At 44.7% G+C, this 10,992-nt stretch overlaps 1 protein-coding gene across 1 annotated transcript in view; it reads left to right on the top strand.

Annotated features, from left to right (window-relative positions):
- The first annotated feature begins 4,815 nt into the window (after positions 1-4,815).
- Iqgap2 (IQ motif containing GTPase activating protein 2) overlaps positions 4,816-10,992 on the top strand; it is a 136,283-nt gene continuing 130,106 nt past the window's right edge. The window contains exon 1 of the mRNA XM_055598361.1: positions 4,816-4,972. Within this exon, the coding sequence (XP_055454336.1) occupies positions 4,820-4,972 (153 nt within the window). The 5' untranslated portion in view covers positions 4,816-4,819. The remainder of the gene's footprint in view (positions 4,973-10,992) is intronic.

Genomic DNA, 10,992 nt, shown 5'->3' with positions numbered 1-10,992 from the left:
TGGTATTGGCTACACTTAGAGTGGCTTTCCTGCCTCAGGCAACCTGAGCTAGATAGCTGTTCACAAGATTGCTTGGAGGTTTGTTTCCATGGTGAGTCTCAATCCTATCAAGCTGTCAATCAAGATTAACCATCATGCCATATGACAGAGTGATTCTACTCTTGAGCAGATTCAAAAGAGAGATGAGACCATGTGTCCTGGAAAACATGTTTAATAATGCTTTGTAGCAGTATTAACTCATAATGGCCAAAACCTGGAAAGCTAAGAGCCGTTGTCCACAAACTGAAGAACGGATAGATAAAAATGTGTTCAGTCTAACAATAGAATTACTCAGCAAGAAAGTTGGGAGAGAGTAGGGAAGTGAGGGGTGGAGCCAGGAAAAGTTAGGGGGGAAAGTAAGGGGTGAATATGATCAAAATACATTGTATACACATATAAAATTCTCAAGGAATTAATTAAAACATTGTATTAAAAAAAAAAGCGCAAAACAAAACAAGCAAAAATCCTCTCTGGAAGGCTTGTATGAGCCAGGCCCAGAGTGGGTTCCCAGTATTTCCCTCACCCTGTAATGTCACATGCCAGCCCTACCCAGTTACAGTGGGCTGGGGCACAGACGCTGAGCAGAAGCTACTCCTGTCTGCTGGCTTTACATGAAGTTCTCATCTAGACATTTTAGAGAGACACCACAGGAATATTCACCCCGAGATGGCATGCATTCCTTAGAAATGTACATGTGCTGGTTCCTACTTCATCATGAAGGATTTTAACACTTTTAGATCATGATCAGGCACCCAACCTGATTCTGTTGGCAAACCCTACTGCTTGCCCCAGAAGAATGGTCTTATGTGAGTTGATCATATACTGACTGGTTCTTTGGTCCAGTTTCAAAGCTGCAGCTCTTCCCAGAAGAGCTGTGAGATGCTGTGTAGGCTTGGGCACTCCTTTCACATGGTCCCTCAGCTTCCCAGAGCCAGCCTCTGTCTTGTGTCATTTGCTCCCTCCAGAGGGAGCCTGGGCTGTTTACCTGTTACCTTGCTTCCACATGTTAACAAGCTATGGGCCTGGACTGTAGGGCGCATTCTTCTGTCAGTGAGTTAGGGAAGTTCAGAGTTGGGGAAACACTAGCGGAAGCCCGTGGCTACTTTATTGAGTTCCTTCACGTTCCAGCCATGTGTCCTTGGGGTTTAAAGAGCTTCAGCAAAGCTAAGTTTTCTCAGGAAATTGTCAGGATCCAAGAAAAAAAAATCCAAAAACTCATCTAGTGGTGAGTCCAGCTCCTCTTTCCAGGCTGGACACGAGACTGTGTGGTATTCCCCATGAAGCATGAAATCCAGTATTCCAACAGCACTTTATGAGTTCTGCAGTGTAATATGATGCATGGCAAAGCAGACTTAAATTAACACTAGATAAGTGTATATAGTTTTCTAGGTACAGAAGGACTATAAAGAAAAAAATAATAAACTAGCCCCTGCCTCTAAACAGTTTATAATACTATGAACATTGCCTTTCTCTCTCTTTCTCTCTTCCACCTTCCTTCCCTTCCTCCCTCCAGCCCTCCCTCTCCCTTTTTTCTCTCTATTATTTTGGGACAGATTTTGATGTAACCCAGGCTTACACTGAATCCTCTATGTAGCCAAGGATGACCTTGAACTTCTGGTCTTTCTACCTTTACCTCCCAAATGCTGAGATTACAGGCATGAGCCATCACCTACCCCATTTGTGCAGTTCTGCAGATCAAACCCAGCCCCTATTCATTCCAGGCAGGCACTCTGCCAACTGAACAACATCCCCAGCCTGCCATGTCTAGGTTTTGAAAGGCTGTAGCTAACCTAAGATTTTTTATAAATAAGTATTTTAAGACAACTGCATGCATATAACAGACAAAACAAGTGCAATTATCTCCCTCTTAAAACAAGCTCAAATCTTCAACATTTTGCTTAGTGTTGGGCTTATTTTAGAACACTGCCCTTGCTCCCAGTTGTCAGCATATCTCTCTGTAATCCACCTACCAGTTGTCAATATATTATACCCCCTCTGTACCCCAATTACCAAGTTGTTACGAAGCACTTCTATATTGTTATATGAAAAACAGTATTTTTAAGGGTAATTATTTGAAAACATAATTGGTTGAAAACAGATTGTATTTTGTTGTGAAAGATCTTGATGCTCTAATTAGTTTATCTAAGTTGGAAACTTGGTGCTGTAGTTTGATGCAGAATGTCCCACGGAGGTCCAGGCACAAAAGGTTCCGTCCCCCAGGTAGGTCCATCAATTGGGAAGTGATCTCCACCTGTGTTAGGAAAAGCTCTGTTGTGTGTGGAGGATGGCATCATGGATCCCAGCCCGTTGGTCTTCCTGCTGTGTTTCCTATCTACGAGTTGAACAATGTGTTTTGCCATATACTCTCTGACATTGCTATCTGGTTCCCTTACAAAACGTCCATCCCCATGAGTCTATCCAGTCTTAGACTGAAATCTCCAAAATTGAGCCAGAATAAACCTTTCCTCTCTTCTTTCCCCACTCCTTTCTATTTTGGAGGCAGGATCTTGCTATGTGGCCCAGGCTGGCCTTGAACTCTCCACTCTTCCGTCTCAGCCTCCAAAAGAACTAGGATTATAGACATTCACTGCAGAATCCAGCCTTTCTTCTTTTTAAGGTACTTACATCAGGTGCTTTGCTATAGTGAGAGACAGCTAACTAGTATGCTTGCTCTTTTACAGTGGCTCTTAATATTGAAAAAAAAGAAAAAGAAACAGAACCCTCAGCACTTTCTTTCTTTTCATTCCTTTTTTTTCTTTCCAAGTCTATTACCTTGGTTCAGGTTTATGAAGCAAGGTTCATGTTTAGCAAATATCTCTCACTCATGTTATGTGTGATATGTAGAAAGCAAAGCTGGTCATTGTCATGTTCTTTTACCTCTTCCATGTTCTTCTAGTTTCACAGGCCCCTGAGGTACTGGAAGAGAAAAGGTCATTGTTATTTAGGTCCATCACCCACCCTTTTTTAACAGAGGAGAGAAGCTTCTGCAGAGCCTGTCATGGTGCTCTCCCTGGCTCATAATATTGGACTTCCTTTTGACCCCTTTCTGAAGTTCTCCCCAGCCATGTCATGCTTTCTTTAAACTGTTTCCTGCCTTCCTCCCCCCCCCCTTTCCCAGTTCCCTCCATCTCACCCAGTCCCTCAGCAGTGTCTCTGAGGCATCTATTATACAGATTAATTGGTTATAATTACCACTGTCAAGATGTCACGCCTCTTCTGTGAAGCTGCCAGGAGCTCCCAGCTTCCTATGGTAACAGATGTCATCACTTTTCACTCTCAAGGTCATCCAGAACTCAGCTTGCTATATGTGTACCTAGTCTCATTTCCCTTTTCTCCTGGTGAGCCCCAAGGACCCAGAGGCCTCTCTGAGCTGTCCCCATGAGTCAGCCATGTTCCTTTTATGCTTACAGCTTGTCCAGCGCCCAGCTGCACATTTCTTCCCTGCCTGCTCACATAGGCCAAGTCCAGGCTTTTATTCCATCCTTCAGTTTTCCCTGATTACTCCAGGGATAACCCCAGGCTGCCCTTTATCCCTTCACTTTCTTTTTGTGTCCTACCATGTAGTAGTAGACATGAAAGCCTCTCTTAACACAGTTCTCTGGTTTTTCCTTGATACTGCATTGTATTCTCAATTATGTAATTATGCATAGGTATGTTCATACATCTTACATATTTAATGTGTATATGTGTATAGTTTGAAATGCTGCAGGGGTCAGCCCTACCTAGGCAATGAATTGTAATTTTTGTTCTTCAAATAAAGGTTTTTACTTATATTTGTTTCTCATATGTTCTATTTTTATGTGCCTAATAGTCAGCCAGTAATTACTTCTTACTTACTAGGAGTTTATTGAGCTTCTCAGTGTTGTGTTCAGAGCTCCAGACAGAGCAAAAAGTCCAGCATTTGCTCTTTGGGCTGGGGCAGGTGTTAGACTCAACAGTGTTTCCCACATGTTAAGGGGAACTGAGGCTGCTATGTCCATAATCTCCAGGAAGCTGCCCGTGGAGCCTCAGGGCTCACACTCACAGTTGGATCTGTGTGTGGATCCATGGCTGGTGGCAGAGGGTGGGGCTCAGGGGGTGTGACTCGGGAAGGGACAGAGGAACATTCACCTCATACAGAGGAATTTTGGCACACAATGTGAAACAGGAGCTAGCCTGGCCTCTTGCCCACTGTGCGTCCTCAGGCCAGCAATGACCTTGGTGCTCTGCTTTCTGCAGTACTGGCACAGCACCCTAAGATTTAATCTGCTCTTTAGAAGAAAGGATTCTAGAGCCCAGTGGGTACCATATGTTCCCCTTAAAGGTGGATATGTTTAACGTATCCTTGTGTATTATTTGAGCAGTCTGAGCTCCTTGCTGAATTTCCCAGGTTCCTTTCTTCCCTGGTAGCCAATCCGCCAGTCAGCGTAGCCTGTTCCCCTCACACCCTCCAAGGCACGGCTTCTATAGGAACTGCCAGGCTCATAAGCCTGAAGTCATTTCTCTCTCATGTCAGCAGAACTAATTCCACCCTTACAAAATGGCACTGACGGGAGTTGGCAGAGGTTCAGACAAAGGTAATGTTGACAAGCTGTGGCATGCTGGTGAGCTCTGTGCCTCTAAACTAAACCCTCTTGTTCACCTTATGTCCTGAATCCTTGTTCCACCCAGCAACCCCGTACTTTTGGAAAAATGTTTGATGCCCGTTTTCTTCCATGGTCCCTCCAGCACACAGCATTATAGAATTATGGAATGTCACCTGCCTACAGTCACTTCACAGCTTTATGATCTTTTCAGATGGATGGAGGTCTGCTTAGTGGAAGAATTGCCACCAACCACTGAACTGGAAGAAGGGCTGCGGAATGGGGTCTACCTCGCCAAGTTAGCCAAGTTCTTTGCCCCGAAAATGGTATCAGAGAAGAAGATCTATGACATGGAACAGACACGTTATAAGGTAACCAACCTGGAGCTAAAAGCTCTTGGCTTCCCGCTAAACGCAAGCGTTTGGCATATCCTTTCCTTTTTCCTCTTTTACCTCCTTTTCCTACTGTTTCTGTAAGGATTTGGGATGGGGTGTCCTGGTCTTCGAAGCTTCATTCCTGAGGCTGAAGCACTTTAAGAAAGAATGTGTGCTGTTTCCAGGCCAACGTGCATTACACTTCTTCTTCAGCAGTTTATGAGTCCCTCCAACTCTAGTGAAGGAGTAAATAGTCCAAATAAATGCAGTCGGTGGTGCTGGGAGAGAGACATCCTTCAGCGGTGTGACCGCCAGTGAATTACTTAAGTAGCACCTCACCTGCGCTCCTGAAGTAACCCTAAGTAGACTCATGGGATCAGAAACGAAGAATGAGCCTATGTTTAGACTGTTCCCCTCCGAAGGCACAGCTTTTATAGGAATTGCCTAACGCATAAGCCTGAAAGACTTGACAGGCATGAGCATAGAAGGGGAACTGATTGAGAAAAGGAGGGAGATCAGTTGGAGTGGGAGGGGCAAGAGAAGGTAATAGGGATAAATAGAATCAAAATATGTTAGATACTTGTATGAAAATGTCATGATGAGGCGGGTGCTGTGGCGCACACCTGTGATCCCAGCACTCAGGGAGGCAGAGGCAGGTGGATCTCTGTGAGTTCGAGGCCAGTCTGGTCTACAAAGCGAGTCCAGGACAGTCAGAGCTACACACAAAGACCCTGTCTCAAAAATCAAAAAAGAAAAGAAAATGTCATGATGAAACCCCTTAGTGTATATAATTAGTATAAGCTAGTAAACTGTGGTTATTTAAAAAGTTTCATGAAACAAATATTCTTTAAACTTGTCCTGAAGAATTAGGGCAATGTAGCTAAAATGATATTGAAAGGTCAGATAGGTGGGAACTAGAAAAGATCATCCTGAGTGAGGTATCCCAAAAACAGAAAGACATACATGGTCTTATACTTATAAGTGGATATTAGACATAAAATGTAGGATAAACATACTAAAGTCTGTACACCTAAAGAAGCTAAACAAGAAAGAGGACTCTGGCTAAAATGATCAATCTTCTTTAAGGAAGACAAATGGGTTGGACATGGAAAGAGGGAGAAAACAGGTAACAGGACAGGAGCCTACCACAGAGGGCCTCTGAAAGACTATCCTGCAGGTATCAGAGCAGATGCTGAGATTATGGCCAACCTTTGGGCAGAGTGCAGGAAATGTTAGGAGAGAAGAGGGAGATGAAAGACCTGGAGGGGACAGGAGCTCCACAAGGAGAGCAAAAGAACCATGAAATCTGGACCTAGGGGTCTTTTCTGAGACTGATACTCCAACCAAGAACCATTCATGGAGACAAAAGGCTAACTTTTGGGTGTAAGTGGTTTTAAGAATTCTGACTAATTTGAGAAGACTCAGAAAATAAATATTGCTGCTATCTTTGAGGGGAAAATAGCAGCAACGGACGAAAACACTCGTATTTAACTTGGCAGGGGTGGGTTAGGGAGACAAAACCATAGTAAGCAGCAATCTTATATTAAAAGGTAATCTTGTTCTTTCAGAGAGCTTGAAAGACTTACAGATGAAATGCCATTTTCTTTTAATATCACTGGGAGAAAGAGGCTAGATGAGGTAAAACTGGCCATGAGGGTGTAACTGTGGAAGCTGCTGATAGAAAATGGGAGTTCATGCCACTGTCTTGTCTCCTTTGTGTTTGAGCTGTCCCACTGAAAAGTGAAAGGAGAAACTGCAGACACCAAGCTGAATAAGTCCTTCCTAACTTACAGATGTCTCTGCAGGAGCCAATTAGAACGTGAACCGTCCATTACAGAAAATGCCATAGCTTGTCTGCTACAAGTCAAGGGTTCCAAGCTCCTTGGAAACTTGATCTTCCTCCCCCATCCCCCCACCCACTTTTCTTTTTGTGTGGAATATGTGGATGGTATGTATCATGTGCGTATGCGTGTTTGCATGTGTGCAAGTGTGTATGAGGGTACATACACTTGTGTGCCGAGGCCTCAATCACTCTGTACTTTATCAAGGCCGAGCCACTCCTTGAACCCAGAGCCCACCTCTTCTGACCAGTCTTGCTAGGTGGCTTGCCCCAGGAAGCCCCTGTCCTGTCGCTCTCCTCTCCAGTGCTGGGATTACAGGCGTGCTACACCTGTTCAGTTTATGGTTCTGGGGATCCAGGCTCTGGTCCTGATGCTTGCACAGCAAGTGCTTTATCCCCTGAGTCCTCCCAGCCCAAACTTGATTCTTTATTCTCTTAGGAAGCTTACACTTTTGTTGTTGTTTTGTGGTGCAGGGTTCCAAATCAGGCCCTCACATACACTAGGCAAGTGTTCAGACCACGAAGGTACACCTCCAGCCATTCGGAGTTGCCTGCCTCTTCCTGCCCTTTTCCCCTCCCTTTTTATCTTTATTAGAGACAAATCCCATGGCTTTGTGAGTGGCTGGGCAAGCACTCTTAATGCTGAGCCATATGCACCGCCCCACAGTTAATTTGTTATATTGATATTTTGTCTGAAATTATTAATGTTATTTATTTCACAGTTGCAAGAAAAATATTAATAGGGCTGAAAATAGGATAAATGAAAAACATATCTTAGATGAAATTAATTCCTTTTTAAGCACAAATATCAATTTATTACACCCCTCATGCTTGGTATGTTATGCATCTTCTGTATCACTTAAATGGGATTTTAAAAGGTTAAATTATGTAGGATAATTGCTTTTTCTGACATGTATTCTTTTTTTTTCTTATCAGTTACACTTTATTAACTCTGTATCCCAGCTGTATCCCACTCCCTCATTCCCTCCCAATCCCACCCTCCCTCCCTCATCTCCACCTGCCCCTTTCCAAGTCCACTGATAGGGGGGACCTCCTCCCCATTCATCTGATCCTGTTTTATCAGGTATCTTCAGGACTGGCTGCAAAGTCCTCCTCTGTGGCCTAACAGGACTGCTCCTCCCTTGGGGGCTGGGGAGGCCAAAGAGCCTGCCATTGAGTTCCTATTAGAAATAGTCCTTGTTCCCCTCACTATGGGAAACCAATTGGTTACTGAGCTACCACGGGCTACATCCGCTGACATGTATTCTTAAGCGTAACAATATTTGAATAATTTTTAACTCACAGTAAGCAGTTTCATGGCAAATGTCTTTGCGGGCCAGCTTCACTGCTTCTGTCAGTGGTTCTGAACCCGCATGCTGTGGTGACCCCAACCATAAAGTTATTCTTGTAACTACTTCATAATTGTAATTTTGCTTCCGTTAGGAGCCACATTATAAATCTGATGTGCAACCCCTATGAAAGGGCCCTTCCACCCTCTCAGATTGAGAGCCAGTGGTTTAGACAGACAGGCAACCTGCCACAGGTTCGTGTTGGGATGGTGTTAAAACAGGTGTTTCCATTTATTAAAGGGTGTTTGGTTCCTAACAGGCTATTAAAACAGCGAGTCACCCAGGCTGTGTTTTGTTCTTTTTAATTTTAGAAAATTAGAGAGGGACAGAAGAAAACCTATATCCAGCCACAAGATGAGCCTGCACCCACATTTTAGACTCTGTTGTCAACTGGCTGTTATCAAGGGCCTGTCAGTGACTCAATACCACATCGTTGCACTAGATGCCAGCTCTGCCTGAAGGGGAAACTGAGGAGGCTTCCATTTGGCTTTGTGAACAGTGAGGCTCAAGTTTAGAGGCAGACCCTCCAGGAATGTACGCCCTGGCGCCGACTCAGGGCTGGCATTCTTTTCTCTGGCACATCATAGACCTTGGCATCAGGCATCTGCTTCCACATCAGCTCTGGACCCCTAAGGCAATGGCCTCAGGGAATATTTAGTCAGACACCTTCTCAAGGCATTAGGGAGCCCACTATCAAAATGAATGGCAACTTCTCCTTTGAATGGGGACAGGTCTCTTGTTGTGAAACAGTATTCACAAGGGCCCAGGCAGAGGATGACATTGTGAGTGAAGAGAGAAAAGTGTTCCCAGGGGCTATCCCCAACCCCTGCAGGCCGTTGGAAGACAGACCTATGCAGAAACAATGCTGCCCGAGGGGCAGAAGGAGGAAGCTGTTACCAGCTGCGGTGTGGGTGCCTTCTGTGCTGATGAGTTACTGGGAAAACACAGAATGTGTGAAAATTAGCCCTCTGTGGAATCTCGGGAAAGCAGTTTTTCATAATAGAAACTCGTAGTAGTTTTCCATGTAATCATGAAATTTCATATTAGAGTCTTTGGTTTTGATACAGTAGCAAAAAAGCTAAACCTTCATGAGTAAATAATGCAACTTCCTGTTCTCCAGTCCTTTGGGGCAAGAGCCCACTGTATGGTCTCTTCAAGAATCCCTAAATTGTATGATAACAGTGAGGATGTTTAGGCATAAGGGATGCCCCCTAATAAGGGCGAGGCACTTCAGTATGCCATCTGGAAAACCATGAGTTCAGAAAACATGGGTTCTCACTGCATCTGTAAAACACAACCTTCCTAGACACAGCATCCCTAAAAGGCCATGTCCTTGATCCCAGCTGTGGGAGCCATGCACTTCCCGGGCTTCTTTGGCAGCCAGTATAGAACCCTGGTGCCTCATTGATTTAGGGTTAGGAGGATATCCTAGATACCATGCTTGGGTCTTCTGGGTATGAATGTTCTATTTGTAGGCAACTCCATCCTCTGTACTAGGATATGTGACCATGCTATACATGCTGTGGCACTTGGTACTGTCTCCCTTAGACACGCCACAGTGTATGGTAAAGATTCTCTTAGGGTCCAGCAACATGGCTCACTGGGTAAAGGTACTGGCTGCCAAGCCTGATGGACCCAAGTTTTATCCCAGGAACTAATAGAGTGGAAAGGGAGAACCGGCTCTGGCAAATTGCCCTCTGACCTCCACACAGGTGCTATGGCATGTGCACGCGCACACACACACACACACACACACGCACGCACAATTAAATAAATATAATTTTTGAAGATTGTTCATGCTCTGTCCACAGTGACTAGTGCAGAGGCTAGCCCATGGTAGGGTCTTGGGAAATAGGTGAAGCACTACATGGCAACACTAGGAAGCCAGAGCCTTCATCATGTGTGTGCCTTCCGTACTAGCACTTTTCTGCTGCTGATAAAACACCATGACCATGGCAACATGGTAGAAGAGACAGTTGCTTAGGGTTGCAGAGGTAAGAGTCTGTGGTGGCAGCGCAGAGGCACGGCAGCGGGAACAGAAAGCTGAGAGCACACGTCTTGAATGCTGAGCACAAAGCAGAAAGAACAAAGTAGAAATAGCAAGGCATTTTACTCTCAGAGACCTCTCCCAGTGACATACTTTCTCCAACCCCCTACCTTTCTCAAATAGTGCTACCAACAGGGACTACGTGTTCAAACGCCTGAGCCTATGGGGGACATTTCTCATTTAAACCTTGGCTTCCCGCCCTACCTCATCCCATATCATAGTGCACAGTGCATTTATCTTAACTTCAAAGTACTCGTAGTCTTTCACTGATTCAGCAATGTCTCAGGCTCTCCTGAGACTCAAGGCAATTTCTTCATTGTAACCTCCTATAAAATCAAAAGGCAACTCCCAACATACAATGGCACAGAACATACATTGTCATTCTAAAACAGAGGAATAAAGGCATAGTGAAGAAATACTGAACCAAAGCAGGACCAAAAAACATCCAGCAGGGCAAACACCAAATACTACAGTTCCATGTTCCATGTCTAGGACTTTCGTTTCAAAGGGCTTAGGCAATGCACTCCTCCGGCTTTGCTACCCACAACAAGCATCCTTCTTTTGGGCTTATTCCCCTCCCTTTGTGCAGCTCTCCCACAACTCTGCCATCTCTAACCTCTTGGGTTCTCCAGTGTAACGAAGGCTTCATTTTTACAGCTTGCTGCAGTGTAGCTTTGTTTTACAGCTTGCTGCAGTGCGGCTTTGTTTTACAGCTTGCTGCAGTGTGGCTTTGTTTTACAGCTTGCTGCAGTGTGGCTTTGTTTTACAGCTTGCTGCAGTG

This window comes from Psammomys obesus, unplaced genomic scaffold, assembly GCF_907164565.1.
Source record: "Psammomys obesus unplaced genomic scaffold, mPsaObe1.curated_primary_1811, whole genome shotgun sequence".
Lineage (NCBI taxonomy): Eukaryota > Metazoa > Chordata > Mammalia > Rodentia > Muridae > Psammomys > Psammomys obesus.
Note: the sequence above shows the minus strand (reverse complement) of the source record. Positions and strands in the feature narration are given on the sequence as shown.